Source organism: Lutjanus erythropterus, chromosome 11 (assembly GCF_056507025.1).
Source record: "Lutjanus erythropterus isolate fLutEry1 chromosome 11, fLutEry1.hap2, whole genome shotgun sequence".
NCBI lineage: Eukaryota > Metazoa > Chordata > Actinopteri > Lutjaniformes > Lutjanidae > Lutjanus > Lutjanus erythropterus.
This window is the reverse complement of record NC_139327.1, coordinates 18,001,585-18,014,983: the sequence shown is the minus strand read 5'-3', so window position 1 is coordinate 18,014,983 and position 13,399 is coordinate 18,001,585. Positions and strand designations below refer to the sequence as shown.

The following is a 13,399-nucleotide window of genomic DNA, read 5'->3' as shown; positions in this document are numbered from 1 at the left end:
CCAAAGAAAATGTTTAATGTCGATGTCCTGTGGTGTTTGATGAAGTTTAAGGTGCTTCCAATATACCTGAGGATTTTCTATTTTTGGACACAGATCTGATATTTCTCAGATGTGAATGAGTCCAGCCAGCGTTTCTTTATTGTTTTGTGTGAGTTGCAGAGTTTTGGAGATAATGTCACTGCCAGTGGCAGATACTGGCAGTTATCTGCCACTGGCAATGGCACTTTGAAAAACTCAACACCAGTGTCACTTTGAATTACCCATGTGTAATTGTGAATCACTTCCCTCAAAATTCACTTTGCTTGACTTCCATCTGCTTTGGAGACGCCCTGCTGTCTCCACATATTGCACACTCTCACAGGTTCGTTTCTTGAACCAGGACCTGCTTTTTAAAGCTGACGAAAGCTGATTTTCGGATTGATTAACTGCATCAAAAACACACCCTTTAATTAATTAAGGCACTTGTGCATAGCTAAGGTGCACCCTGCTGTGCACCATGGATCGCCGTAAGATAAGGCCGTAAGGTTTTCATTTCAACAGTCCTCAACAATTGTTTGGAGTTGATTTTCAAAATTTTGTGGCATGCATGAACTGGGTTTAACAGTGTGCTTGTTGTTCCTTCCCTGACATGCACCCGCTTCTGACTGACCTTGTAGTTTCCATCTAGAAGACTTCTTTCCAGGAACGCAGCATAATCTCTCACCAGCTATGACAATGATTTTATTGAAATTGAAAGTTCATTCTTGACATTGGAAAGAGTTTTTGACTGCTGAATGGTGCCTCAGCTCTTTACATTGTGAAAGAAGTGGGCTTGCCAATACAGAGAACACCTGCTCCATTCTCCTCAGCGTGGGAAACATTATCTGTGAAATGCTCACCTTCCTTTTGCAGCTGTTGTTGTTTCAGGGCTGTCAAACAACCGCCACAGTCACCCACTTAGTGTCCTTTCCTGCTGTCTGATCTGTCACTCTCATTGTTCAGAATCAGGCGGATTAAGCACATCTTTAATATGTTTTACTCCTCTGTACACACCTCCTGTCATTAACTCTGTGATCTCATACATGGTCTCAGTGGGTTGCAGTTGTCTTTGCCTCAGAAGCTAGTGGTGAGTTGTAACTAAATACATTTAATTAAGTACTGCACTTTACTTGAGTCTTTTCTTTTCATGCGGTTTTACATTCTACTCCACTACAATTCAGGGGGAAATATTGTACTTTAACCCCACCACATTTATTTGACAGCTTTAGTTACTTTACAAATTTAGATTTTTGTGCACAAACATATGAGGATTTTATCAAATATACTGTTTTGCAATAAATTAAATTACCAAACAGCTTATGCAAGTGCAGCTAAAACTGTCCACTGACAGGACATCTATTTTGATAATCATTCAAAGTCATTTTTATGTTATGTCAAGGTTCCAACTTCTCAAATGTGAAGATCTTCCACATTTTCTTGTGATTATTTTAATTATTTTTAATAGTTTTTCCACTTTGACCATTGGTTGGACAAAACAGGCATTGTGAAGGTGTCACTTTGGCGATCGATTAATGTAGAAAATTATCAGAAGGTTAATCCAGGTTTATACAAATTAAGGATGCAATTAATTATTATTTTCACTATTGATGAATCTGTCAACCATTTCTTGATTCATCTATTGGTTGTTTGTCCATAAAATGTCAGAAAATGGTGAATCACTGCTTCCCAAAACCCAAGGTGATGTCCCTGAATGTTTTGTTTTGTCAACAACCCAAGACACCAGAAAAAATTTCACATTTAAAAAGCTGAAATCAGAGAATTTGGACTTTTTTTTCATGAAAAATGACACAGAATGATTTTGGCAATTTCATTAATTTAATAGTTGACAACCAATTGGTTAATCGACTAATCGCTGCTGCTCTAACACAAAAAAGTTCAAAATGAACTCCACCTCAACCAACTACAACAGTAAAATTCTGCTTTCATGTTAGTGCACGGGTAATAATAATCTAATGATTCTATATATTAGTGTAACAGTCACAGGGAACAATTGTCTGCATTGAGTACTTTTACTTTTAATACTTTAAGTACAGTTTCCTGATTGTAATTAAATACTTAGTAACATTTTCAATGCACTCATCAACTACTTTTACTAACAGAGTATTTTTATGGGATGGTATTCACACCTTTACGTCAGACAGGAATATTTCCTCCACCATTAATCTTTGGTCTCTCCTGAGAAGACATCATGTTGCAACCCTCGTTCTTTTAGGCTATAGCATCTTATCTCCAAGCTGTTTTCCATGTCCTATTTTCTTTGGTAAAGTCTGGTTTCAAGCCAAGAACACACTGCTCTCTTCACAGAGTTTAGGTGTGTCTGACAGTCTCTGATTTGCTGCTGAGGGCTTGACTCAGTAATGATTCTCAGTACAGTTACAAAACCTTGTTCAGCTGCTCCAGATTGTAGTATCAAATTGTACAAAGTAACAGATCCTATGTATACTTACTATTCTGATACATCTGCCAGTGGCACATTTTGGTGCACAACAGACTACTCCCTCAGGGGTTTCCTCTATTGCAGGGGTTATCAATTTACTGTTAAATTCACCTTCCCAAATAAATGAGAAACATGACCAAAAATTAAACTGACAGGATTTATTACATTCCACACACTGTAGGGATGCAACTAACAATTATTTTCATCGATGGTTAATCTGCTGATTAATCCTGTCACAATTTGTCAGTGGAAAAATAGGTTCAAATATGTAGACCTTTTTTAAAAGTCTTTCCTGCAAAGATTTTCATTTTGGCTAATCTGTTGAACCTTTAGGACTCTGTCCCTTGTTACTTTGAATTTACCATCTCTTGCACGTCCTGCGTTCCCACAGAGTTCCTGCAGCCTGCAAAGCTTTCCCTGAGTCTGAAACAACTCACCTCAATCAGAGACTGTATATTAAAAAGGATTTCAACCTATTTAATATCCTATCTATGGTGCCGACTCGCTACTTGGACTGCTGTACTCATTTTTACACATGCGGTTGCTACATGTTGCTCCTTTAAGACCACGGGCAAATGTAAAATATTTATAGAATAAATAAACAAAAGTTGTATTAGTCTACATTTTTGTCTGATCCAAAAAAATTACCCAATCTGTGACTCAGAACCGTGACACAATCCAAACCGTGGCGATTACAAAAACTGTGTCAGGAAGTTGGTAATTTGTGTCACAAATTTGTGTCACAAATTACACATATGATGTCTGTCAATTGAAAGGATAATTTTACAAGTTAAGAAAATTAATGCAATTTGTCATAGGTTTGTCATAGTTTAGTTCAGTTTTGTGTGAAACCGCTTACTGAACTACAGTGCCTGTCTTGCATAATAATAATAATAATAATAATAATAATAATAATAATAATAATAATAATAATAATCTTTACTTATAGAGCACTTTTCAAAATTCACATTACAAAGTGCTTCACAAAGGCAACAAAATAAAACAGACAGGATCAAGAGTCACACAACAGCTAAAACAGATAAAATAAAATGATACAGCGCAAAATAGGAAGGTAAAAAGGCTGAAAAGGCCCTGTCCCCTTTAGTTTTCAGCCGGGCATGTGGAACAGACAAGAGACCTCTGCCCGAGGATCTCAAGGAACATCCTGGTATGTAAGGTACTAACAGGTCAGGGATGTATGAGGGAGCGAGGCCATTGAGAGCTTTAAAAGTCATCAGTAAAATCTTAAAATCTATTCTAAAACATACAGGGAGCCAATTTAGAGATGCTAAAACAGGAGTGGTATGATCGTGTTTCCTAGTTCTGGTTAAAAGTCTGGCAGCTGAGTTTTGAACATTCTGAAGTCTGTTAATAGATTTCTGGTTCAAGCAGGTAAAAAAGGCTGTTGCAGACAACTGGACGTGATGAGATAAAAGCATGTAAAATGGTTTCTGTGTCTTTAAAAGATAGTATGGAACGTATTTTTGAGATAATTCTTAGATGATAAAAACATGACCGTACAAGCTTTGTCGTATGATATTCAAAATTTAGGTTTGCATCAAACCACGCTCCCAGATTCCTAGCAACAGGCTTGATATGATCTGTGATTGATATGATCTGAGCCAGCAAATGGTGGGATTTGTGTGATCATTTGCTGGGGCCCAATCAACACGGGTTCAGTTTTATCAGAGTTTAGCTGGAGAAAATTTTGTGACATCCAATCCTTTACTTCAGACACGCAGTCATTTAGTGAATCAAGCATATCAGGGTCAGAGGATCTCAGGGATAAGTAGACTTGCAAATCATCTGCATAAAAATGGTAAGACACACCATGTCTTTGTATAATCTGCCCAAGAGGAAGCATATATAAAGAAAATAAGATTGGCCCCAAAACACACGCAAAAGATGAAACGTAATTGTTAACTGAGACACAGAATTTCCTGTTTGATAGATGAGATAAAAACCACTGTAGTGCTTTACCCGAAATCCCTGCCCAGCGCTTCAGTCTGTCGAGGAGGATGTTGTGGTCGACAATAACGCCAACACCACCAACATTGCTGTCCCTTGTAACTTTATCTCGCCTGAAGTGTGGACTCCTGGTCCTTTTATCATGCAGGAATGGAAAGAATGAGCAGACCCGCTGCAGCATCAGCAGCTAACGTTAGCTTTTGAAGGGAAAAAATCATGACTGTGTAACTTGCATGATGTCTGGTGTATATTGTTTTTTTCACGGCAGAATGAATTACACATATAAAAAATGGTCTTACACAATGAGATGAGTCAGTCAAAGGGCTGATTATACAGCATAGCCTCAGCTTGACTCAACTTCTTAGAAACCAGCCAGACTTCTGTACTGGAAATGCTCAGCAAGAGAACACACACGATCTTCTGGACATCTGATACCAACATTACTTATTCGCTTAAAGGTATAAACACTGAAACAAAAGCAGGATCTGGCAAGCTTTGGAATTTGAATGACTCAATGCTTTGTGCAAAATGCATAACAAGCTGTGGGGCTTCTGACCTGTCGTAAGAGTCCTATCTGTTCCATTTCCTCCCTCAAGTGCTCCATCTTCCTCCTCATGGTGAAACTGGGGTCTGTGGAGGTGTACTCCTGACGACTTCCTCTGGTGAAGGCTGGAATAATAGAGCGAACTGTTCTGAGTTCCAGGTAACACACGGTGAGATACAAGGAAAAGTCTTGAAATGGCAACTATGGATTATCCTAGCAGGTCAACCACAGGGCACCTGAAGTCTTCTTTAGATCAGTGTGACAACAGATAAGCAAGTACAAGCCCTGCTTTTCAGGAAAGTTTGGAAACTAAAATGTTCTCTTTGAGGGCCACGAACCAAAGCGCTATGTCTGATGACATCCAGGCGATAACTCTCAGAACATTATCTATCCTTGCATGTTCACTTCTATGAAATCATTGAGGTGTGGTACACACATTCCCATGACTCTACTTTGAAATTTTTTTGTTATAATACAGTAAGGGCGTAATCTGGCACAGTGGATGGACTATCTACCTGATCTACCTGTTCTTGTACATGAGGGTGGGCAGGCGGGCAATGTCGTCAGCAAAGTCTGGGCCCTGTAGCCAGCTGGATCAAAATCAGTTTGGGTCCAGTGACTGCGTCTTGGTTTATTTGATAGTTTGTTATCACAATCTAATTAATGAGGAGAGTGAAATGAAAATGAAAAGTTCAAAATGTACCACTGTAGTTGAGATAAAAGAAATGATTCATGACAAAGTTGGTTATCATGGTCTCGTCATAGCAAATGTCAGAACCAACCACTTATGACAGTTTAATGTAATGTTAAAACATAAGGTTTACTAGCCTCTTTAATTCTGATAATTAGGCCTGCTACTGCATGTTTGTAACAGGTTATGATGTCAGTCAACTTCACACTAAAAATGACATAACTGACTGAATGCCAAATAAACATTCATGAAGACTTCTTCATGTTCGTGACAGGTGTCATGTCATGGTTACAATGGTGTCATGTCAGTCTTATGCAAATCCACCAACAAAGAAAAAAAGTTCTCTCAAACACATAACTAAACATTAAATTTTATGTGACTGTACTTCTACTCCACAACATTTCAGGGGTAAACATTGTACTTTTTACTCCTCACTACTTCACTACTTAACTTACCAGCTTTTAAAAACTGATTGTCCATTGTTATATATTAAACGGCCAAACAGCATGAAAGTAGTGCTGCGGTAATTCAAAAATTAAAACTATTAAGTATTAATATTTAACTAAGAACAATTGAGGTTTGACTGTTGGTCAAACAGTTTGAACACTGTTGTCACTTTGGTTCTCGGTGACTGTGATCCCACTTCTCACTATTTTCCCACTGGTGTTTATACATACAACTATAAATCAATAATGATTGACATATTTTTATGACTTCTTAGCGGCACTGAAAGAAGATTTATTAATGCACATAAATAAAGCTCATCAGGAAAAGACGAAGAATGATCTGTCCTGTTGTGCCTTGACTTGACTACAAATGCACTGATATAGAACAAACCAACAGTTCCTCAGAAACCTTCCTCACTTCCAAAGAAAGGACTCCACCTAAAAAAATATTTTGGCTTCAAGTGAAGAAACAAGTGTTCACATCACAACAAAGACTGAGACAATGAAGCACTGTCTTAGTGTTTATTCAAGCTTCAAGCCAGCTGTACCAAATATAGATCCCATTTATACTCAATATCTTTGCTATTTGACTTTCTTTTATTTAAAGCTGAAGTAGAGGACACACAAATGGCCATGTACTGTAGTCACGTACATACGTGGGTGGCAGGCTATTTTTAAACCCAGATTCATTCTTATTACTTTAACGAAGAGGAAAAACACTGTGCCAAAAAATCAGCACAGTCCTACAACAAGCACTTGTGTATTACCTGATCTTGGTTTCAGTCCAAACACTGTCAGAGTGGTGCTGAAATCAGCGCTGCGCAAGCCCTCCTAAGGACAAAACATCCATTACAATCAGAATACAACTTTGTCACAGAACTGAAAGATGTTTTGAGATGATAAGACACTTAGATTTTAATCCACACAGGATGTTTTGTCACACTAACCTCACAGTCGTCGTTCCCACTGGAGTTTTTCCGAGAACTCTGACACTTGTACTGTCAGGAAAGGAAAACCACGGTAATGAAATGGCTCATATATCATCAGACACTCTTTCTCTATGTTCTCTTTATCATCATACTTTCTCATCACTTTTTAAAGGACCACAGTCTAGGATTTAGTGGTATATGGTGGCAGAGTCTGGGTGATGTATTAAAGTACCCAGATTACTTTTTTGTTACGAGCAACAGAATGCAATTTTAGTATGGAGCATGTCATGTTGGGTCTCAAGATGGACGTGTTGAACAAATTTTCCTGGATCAAATCTATCTTCTAGTCAATACTCCAACAGCATCCAGACTAGAGGCTTTTTTTACCTCTTCACAGGAACTGATTTTCTGATACACATTTTGAAAAACTTCTTACTTCTCTGTTAAAAAGAGTAAACTACAGAGAACATTGGTTGGTGAGTCTATGTGGTTTGAAAAGCTTGATCACTTTTATAGTGAATGTGGCAGGATTTCTGCTGGTTTCAACATGGTAAATTTAAACACTTCATCCCAAAATCAAAAATACATGTTTTTCTCCTGGCCTGTGGTGCAATTTATCCATCTAGATTTTTTTGGTGTGTGTGCTGCTTTCTCTCCAACATAATGGGACTAAATAGCACTCGGCTTGCGGCGGTGAAAGCATCAAAAATTACAACTGAAAAATTCAAAACCAGTGTCTCTTTTCAAAAATCATGACCCAGTTACTCAAGAAAATCCACAGACCTTGTTGTGAGCAGTTTCTGAGAGAAATCTAATTTGTAATTTATTCAGGCTAACAGTGTATTTCCTGCTAGCTGTTGCTAGGAAGCTGCTATAACTCCTGGGAAAACATATCAGCTGCATCAGAGAGCGAGGAAGGAAGTCAGTGAGCATGACTACAGGTAATGTGAATAAAACTTTAATATTACCCTCGCCATAAACATGATTTCTGCCTGAGTCATGCCAGATAGATTTTCGTAAGCTATAGCAGTTACTTAATATAATATATTAATATATTATTACATCCCTGCCATATTCTACCTGAAAATACCAGTAAATCTTACACACTGGACCTTTAAATACCACCAGTAATGAGTCATCAATGCATACAGTTGTATTTTTATTGGCCCAGGCTCTGAGATATCTGCCTTAGAAATTGTGGTGCTCAAAGAATTGAAACAAATCAAGCAAGTAGACCTCATGAAAACTGTGCCCACAGTGAGGTCAGTGGTTTGTACACATGTTACTTTCTAATGTCATCTTTCAGTTTTGTGAGCACCGCAAACAAAAATCCATTCATTGCCATAAACCTGAATACCAACGGAAATTTTAGAGATGAATATCTCAAACCCCATGACAACAAAACCAACCAGGAATTCAACCCAAGGCAGTTAATGAGGTAGTTCTGCACAATATCAATTTCAACCAACTGTGAATTTCTGACGCATGCACGTTCATACCTTCAGATAATCTTTTCTCAGGTACTTGTTCCTCCTGCGATCTTCGTTCTGATTGAGGACAGGTGGGACTTCGGGCCACTTTGGCTCTGAATCTGACTGATCTGTCTTCAGGCTGCCATCGAAGGAGCAGGAAGAAGAAGGCTGCAGAAGCAGACATTCAAGATTAAAATCATTCACTACCTCCTGCAGAGATAAAACATTGCATGAGGAAAACAAAGTCACTGATAGACATGAGAAATGTGAAATATCACTGATGTTATGTTTGCACCTGTCCACTCAGCACTGATGCTCCACTACTTCCTTCATCCAGAGAAGCACTGGAAAAAAAGACACAAGCTGCATCAGTTGAACATGTCTGTTGTTTATCCTGTTGTGAATCCTGTACATTATGTCTAGTGTTAGCGAATGATCATTTTTGCATCACAAATTAAATTTTTACTTAAAAAAAGAAATCTGTCAGTCTGTTTCATCTGGAGAACAAGACTTTCAGGCGAGGGAATCTCTGCAGCACTACGGTATTTAATTATAATGCTGTTTTCGCACACATTTTTCCTTTTCCAAAAAAAATTTATTTAATTGTGACAAGCATGTTTAATTTTTTTTGGCACTGGAGAGACTACAATAAGACTACAATTAGTCAACAGATAAATCAGTTGTTAAAGTGTTTGGTATTTGCAACCTCGTAAAACAATACAGCGTTTCAGCTATTCAGATCAAATGTAGTCGTCATGTTATAATAAAAGTGAAGGGCTTGCATAAAACCAGTTGTAAATATGCTACAGCATATTTTGAAAAAAACCCAAAAACAAACAAGCACCCAGTTCCTCCAGAATTCACCGTCAAGTCTTTATCAACAGAAAACAGAAATTAGGTAATGCTTTACAATACAGTGCACAGAAATGTGAGTGGTTACTCTCCTAAGGAACAAGTGAGAAACAATCTGATAATTAATGAATCATTAATGAGTCGAGGACTTCATAGCAGTTCTTTTGATTCACAGACTAGTCGATATCGATAAGTTCTGTATTTGTTCTCTTTCAGATTCACAATCCGTGTGTTTACACTGAGATGAGATAGGATTTCAGAAGTTCCTCCTACTCCCGAGGACTGAACATTACATACCTCCGAGCTGTCTGAGGCGGGGGCCGCGGTTTGCTGCTGGAGCTTCCAGAGTGACTGAGGAATCTGTAGATGGAAATGGGTCCAGTTACAGCAGTGAGCAATAGTGCTGACTCATGGTACATGATTCATGCAGAATGACCCAGTGTCACTTAGTTATAATGACGCTGACTCATAGTGCATGATACACACAGACTGACTTTAATTTACGGTTTCCGTTTACAAATACAAACAGCTTTAAGAGCTGTGACAAATTCATCGGAAGTTTCACCAATTGAGCAACAAGGGGTAAAACCTTTGCACAATGGATGGGATTGTATTCAAGAAATTCTTGATAGACTTGACTTCATCTTCAAGTTCAAGCAGCTCACAGGAAAAATGAGCTAATTCCGCTTTTAAGAGAGAAACATTCTCATAGATTGAAGCATAGAAACAGCTTTTCTATTTACTGTGATTTACTGTGATTCATGCTCAAGGACAAACACCCTAATGAAGCCTGTATGCAAATGTGCGTTTCAGTAGTATTAACTGTGATACAGAAACACACCAGAGGCCTGCTGTGTCAGTGTGTTTGACATTCCCAGTGGTGACATACAAATCCATCTACCTATGTGCCCGGCCAGTCACTCTCCGTCGGTGAATAAGACTCTCTGCTCTGCAAATTAAGGACCGTCGTCTAGAAGGCGCACGTCAAACATGGACAAGCAGCAGCAGGGAGAGAAAGCAGGAAACAAGAGAGTAAGTGAAGCAGTGCTGATTAGAAGATTTGATGAGGCGAAAGAGATAAAACAGAGATGATGGAGTGACGGGTACGTGAGGAAACGTTGAGAAACACAGAATGCTTCCTTAAGAGGATCTTTTCCCACAAGTCACACAGTTCTACAGTTTGAGCCTGTGAAATCTAAAAAAGCAAATATCAGATTTTGGAATATCTCCCCTCACAATTCCTAAAACATTTAACGTGCACAGTAAATCATTTTTAACTGGTTCAACTTAAGTTAGGAAACTAAGAATAATTAGTTTAGTTTTATTTTAGTTTTGTAAAAGCTGAATAAGTGAAGTTAATCAAACATGAGATAACATGTTCAATAAGCTTAAGATATTAAGTTGAACAAAGAACTTTTCAGTAATACAAACAAATTTGATTTCTTTTCACACTTGAAAGGACTTTGAGTTTAAAGATTCTTCACTTTACACAAAGAACTGTGAACAAGAAAATAATAATTTGGTAATTTGCTGCAGTTTTACTTAAAAAAAACTAAAAATTTTGTGTTCAGCATAACTCTTGCTGTGATAATGTGTTTTTGTTGCGTTGAGTGAACACAAATTATTAATTTTACTGAACAAGTAATTGACTACATGTCATATGAACATAAAACATTGAAAATTAAAACTTTGTAATTTTTTTTTAGTTCATTCATCTATCAAAATATATCCTAAGTGCACAACATATGTGCTGTTAATTGGTTTTGAAGTGATCAGGATATATTGGCTTTATAAATGTTAGTACAATTTACCAAAAAATCAAAACTTGTTGATTCAACATAAAGAATGACGTCAGATTCACAGGGGATCAGTGTTCGTGTCAAATGAACAAAAACTTTTTATTCCATTGTGACAGTCCTGAACATTTGTGTGGACTCTACACAAACACTTTGTGTCATGGGTGAACTGAGGTTTACAGTGCAGAGTGTTTTTATGTTACTAGTAAAAGGAGAACCACACACACCTGTTCTGCTGCTCCTGCTGCAAAAGCTGTACGGCAATCTTCCTCAGATCCAGCACCTCCTTCAACTCATCATCCTCTTCCTCAACTAGCTGCTCCTTATCAGAACTGGGAAAAGTTCAGGATCAAAATTATTATGATTAACGGCAACATTGATGTGCTTTCTCACCGTACAGTCATATAATTTAGTTTAGCGCTAAACAAAATGTGTTTTTGTCTGTGATGTTTGTAAAATGTGTTTAAACAGATGCCCTGTTCCCTTTACTGCAAACCAAATCTACAAATGTGGAGAAATAAAGTGAACCGGAATAAATCAAGGCCACGATCTGACTGACTGACTATCTAACTATTTTGCAGTCTAATTCTCCTAAAATAGTGGCAGATATCTGAAAATGACGCACAACCTACACTAAGAGCTCTAATAATAGCTGCCGCCAAGCAGATTTTCTTGTGTTTTTATAAATGGTATTGAACTATGCATCAAACATTTGGACAGCCGCTCGCATCAGATTAGTATTCAAGCTGATGAATGCAATGTGTATTTGCAGCTGGTGATCAAAGAAGCAATCTGTTTACAATAAGATTTCACCATCGATTTAGCTGATTAAGCAGTCAGTTACTGTAACCATGAGTAAGTGCTGTGGGAAATTTTGAAAAAAACATCATTTAAGGGGTAGTCATTATCTCATCAACCTAAATGTTACTGAAGGCAGGAAGTTGACTTGAAAGATGTCACTTACACTATGTTGCAGATATTTAGCTTTGGGCCACAATCATGTTTGCGTGCACACCATCTGAACTGGGTGTGTGTGGTATGATGGTGTGTGCACACGTGAATGGCATATCAGGACTTGAGACTTGGATTACATCAGACAAGCAGTATGAAGGGATTTTATGGGTATTTTTCTTGTGCATTCACTGAAATTGTTTTGGGAAAAGCTGTTTTCCTGTGAAACTCCAGCAGCGTTTTGTGGACCAAAAACTTTGACCTTTCATTCGGAATGATGGTGAGTAGAAATTTTTGGCCGAACTACCCCTTTAAATAATGGTAAATTGATAGTTGATTAAATTTTAGTTGATAGTTATTTCACTGTTACCAATTTGACAATGTAGGCAGCCTCCTGCTGTCAGTTTCGCACATGCGAGGCTCCACGGTAAAATGACTTTAAAATACAGGTGTGAAAACTTCCTCCTCACATTTAAGCAACAGAAACTACTTGGTTATGTTTAGGAAAAGATCGTGCTTTGGTTTATAATAATAAGGTTACCTTTGTAAGTTCACATGTGTAACATAAGTTATGCTCGTTACATCTATAATCTATCTATATCATCTATAATGGTCATCCAAGTGATATTTATAGGCAGTTTACAAATGAATTATTAACCATTAACAAAAATTTGGTCCATCTCTCTGCATAATGGTTTCTTCTTCTTTACAAATCATTAGGTAATCACTAAAGCTATTGAACATTTGCACATTTAAATGTCTAAAAACACAAGTCATACTTTATATATTTTGCTGAGCTGTGCACTTACAACTACTAATGTAACTCCCAAATGTTTACAACAATCTTCAAATGAAGATAAATGTATTAATTTACTCAAGGTAACAGTACATTTTCTGCTGGCCATTGCTGGCGAGTTACTAGTTGCTATAATTTCGGGGGAAACATGGGATAGGTAGGATAGGAGGGAAGTCAGCGGATGTGACTAAACGTAACATGAGTAAACATTTAATGTGTTACCTTGTACATGATCGTGATTTCATCTTGAGTCATGTCAGATAGATTTTCATCAGCTATGGTGGTTGATTAAAAGGGAAGATAACGTCTATGACCCCATGCTACTGCACCACCAGATAAACCTTTGTGTTTTGTTCGTGTTTTAATGTGAGAGAGAACATACATATTGTACTTTTAACCATCAATTTACTATTTATTAATGACGGTTATTATAAAGTGCTGCCCCTTTTGTCTGCTTTGCATTGATGCAATATTTTCA

At 37.6% G+C, this 13,399-nt stretch overlaps 1 protein-coding gene across 1 annotated transcript in view; it reads right to left on the bottom strand.

The window, feature by feature from the left end:
* The window catches only part of lrch2 (leucine-rich repeats and calponin homology (CH) domain containing 2), a 41,460-nt gene that overhangs the window by 5,762 nt on the left and 22,299 nt on the right, over positions 1-13,399 (bottom strand). The window contains exons 11-18 of the mRNA XM_084731094.1: positions 11,402-11,506; positions 10,280-10,348; positions 9,667-9,738; positions 8,822-8,870; positions 8,554-8,694; positions 7,073-7,123; positions 6,893-6,956; positions 5,001-5,113 (exon numbers count right to left, since the gene is read on the bottom strand). Coding sequence (XP_084587220.1) covers positions 5,001-5,113; positions 6,893-6,956; positions 7,073-7,123; positions 8,554-8,694; positions 8,822-8,870; positions 9,667-9,738; positions 10,280-10,348; positions 11,402-11,506 — 664 coding nt within the window. The remainder of the gene's footprint in view (positions 1-5,000; positions 5,114-6,892; positions 6,957-7,072; positions 7,124-8,553; positions 8,695-8,821; positions 8,871-9,666; positions 9,739-10,279; positions 10,349-11,401; positions 11,507-13,399) is intronic.